The sequence below is a fragment of the Caretta caretta genome, chromosome 6 (genome assembly GCF_965140235.1).
Source record: "Caretta caretta isolate rCarCar2 chromosome 6, rCarCar1.hap1, whole genome shotgun sequence".
Taxonomy (NCBI): domain Eukaryota; kingdom Metazoa; phylum Chordata; order Testudines; family Cheloniidae; genus Caretta; species Caretta caretta.
Window position 1 is genome coordinate 7,669,166 of NC_134211.1, and position 1,501 is coordinate 7,670,666.

The following is a 1,501-nucleotide window of genomic DNA, read 5'->3' on the forward strand; positions in this document are numbered from 1 at the left end:
ATTCTCTCACAGCAGAGTCACAAGTCACTACTTGTTGCTCGGATTAGTGAACAGGAGTGTTTGTGTGGGGGGCATGATTAACCTGTGTGTCATTGTGTTTGCACAGAGTGTGCATTTTATCGAACACCTGGAATGATCAGCTGTGAACATCTGGCTCTGTGGACTAAGCCCTTCCCTGAGTGGGTACTGATGTCCACTGAGAAACTGATCTGCATTCATCTTCACTTACTTCATTACAGAGAAGGGACAGGTTTTCTGCACCATCCACCTGCCAACATCTCTGTAGCTGCCTGATCACTGTTCAGAGGAGATGGAAGAGGGAAATCACTCAGAGGTGACTGAGTTCATTCTCTCAGGACTGACAGATCGTCCGGAGCTGCAGGTTCCCCTGTTTGCAGTGTTCCTACTGATTTATGGTATCACCCTGATGGGGAATGGGGGGATGATCTTGTTAATCACGATTGATCCCCAACTCCACACCCCCATGTACTTTTTCCTCAGGAATTTGTCTTTCTGTGACCTCTGCCTTTCCTCGGTAATTTCCCCTAAGATGCTGCTGAATTTCTTAGCCAAGAGGAAAAGTATTTCTTACACTGCCTGCTCTGTGCAAATGTATCTCTCTATCATTTTTGCAGATGTTGAGTGCCTCTTGCTGGCTGTGATGGCGTATGACCGTTATGTGGCCATCTGTAACCCGCTGCTCTATACAGTCACCATGTCCAGGCAGCTTTGTAAACAGCTGGTGGCTGGGGTGTACACTGTAGGGGTGGTGGATTCAATGATAATCACGTGTTGTATATTTCGACTGTCATTCTGCAGCTCCAACATCATCAATAATTTCTTCTGTGACATCCTCCCACTGCTGGCGCTCTCCTGTTCTGACACCCACATCAATGAGATTGTGATCTTTGCTTCCATGAGCTGCATTCAAGTGATCAGCTTTGTGACTGTCCTCCTCTCCTATGTCTATATCATCTCCACCATCCTGCAGATCCGTGAGGGCCGGCACAAACCCTTCTCCACTTGCACTTTCCACTTGACGTCTGTGGTCCTGTATTTTGGCACCCTCTTCTTCATGTATTTACGTCCCACCTCCAGCTATTCCATGGACACAGACAAAGTGACCTCAGTGTTTTACATGCTATTGATCCCCATGTTGAATCCCCTCATCTACAGCCTGAGGAATACGGAGGTGAAGGATGCCCTGAGGAAAGCAATGAATAAACTCCTAACCAATTTTTGAATCTGTTTAGTGGTGGGGAATGGGGAATGGAAATAGGTGAATTCAATTCCCAGCCTATTACAAAGTAATTTTGCAGAGTCCATGGGAGTATTCTTCTTTATTGTATTGTTATTATTATTATTTTTTCTATTCCTACAAGGTCTGCAGCCGCCAACTGAGATCAGTGGACAAAACATGGGAAGCATGACAGGGCCAGCGAGAGAGAATGATTTTATAAGCTGGTGGCTTGGGGCATCCACCTAGAGGGTGAAATGTTCA

The 1,501-nt window shown here is 46.1% G+C and overlaps 1 protein-coding gene across 1 annotated transcript; it reads left to right on the forward strand.

The window, feature by feature from the left end:
• The first annotated feature begins 310 nt into the window (after positions 1-310).
• On the forward strand, positions 311-1,243 carry LOC125638315 (olfactory receptor 5W2-like). The gene has a single exon (XM_075128999.1). It carries the CDS (start codon positions 311-313, stop codon positions 1,241-1,243), a length of 933 nt encoding a protein of 310 aa, XP_074985100.1.
• The last annotated feature ends 258 nt before the right edge of the window (positions 1,244-1,501 follow it).

What these genes read in the sequence shown, in the direction of transcription:
- LOC125638315 (XM_075128999.1), top strand. Translation starts at nt 311, where the DNA reads ATGGAAGAGGGAAATCACTCAGAGGTGACTGAGTTCATTCTCTCAGGA.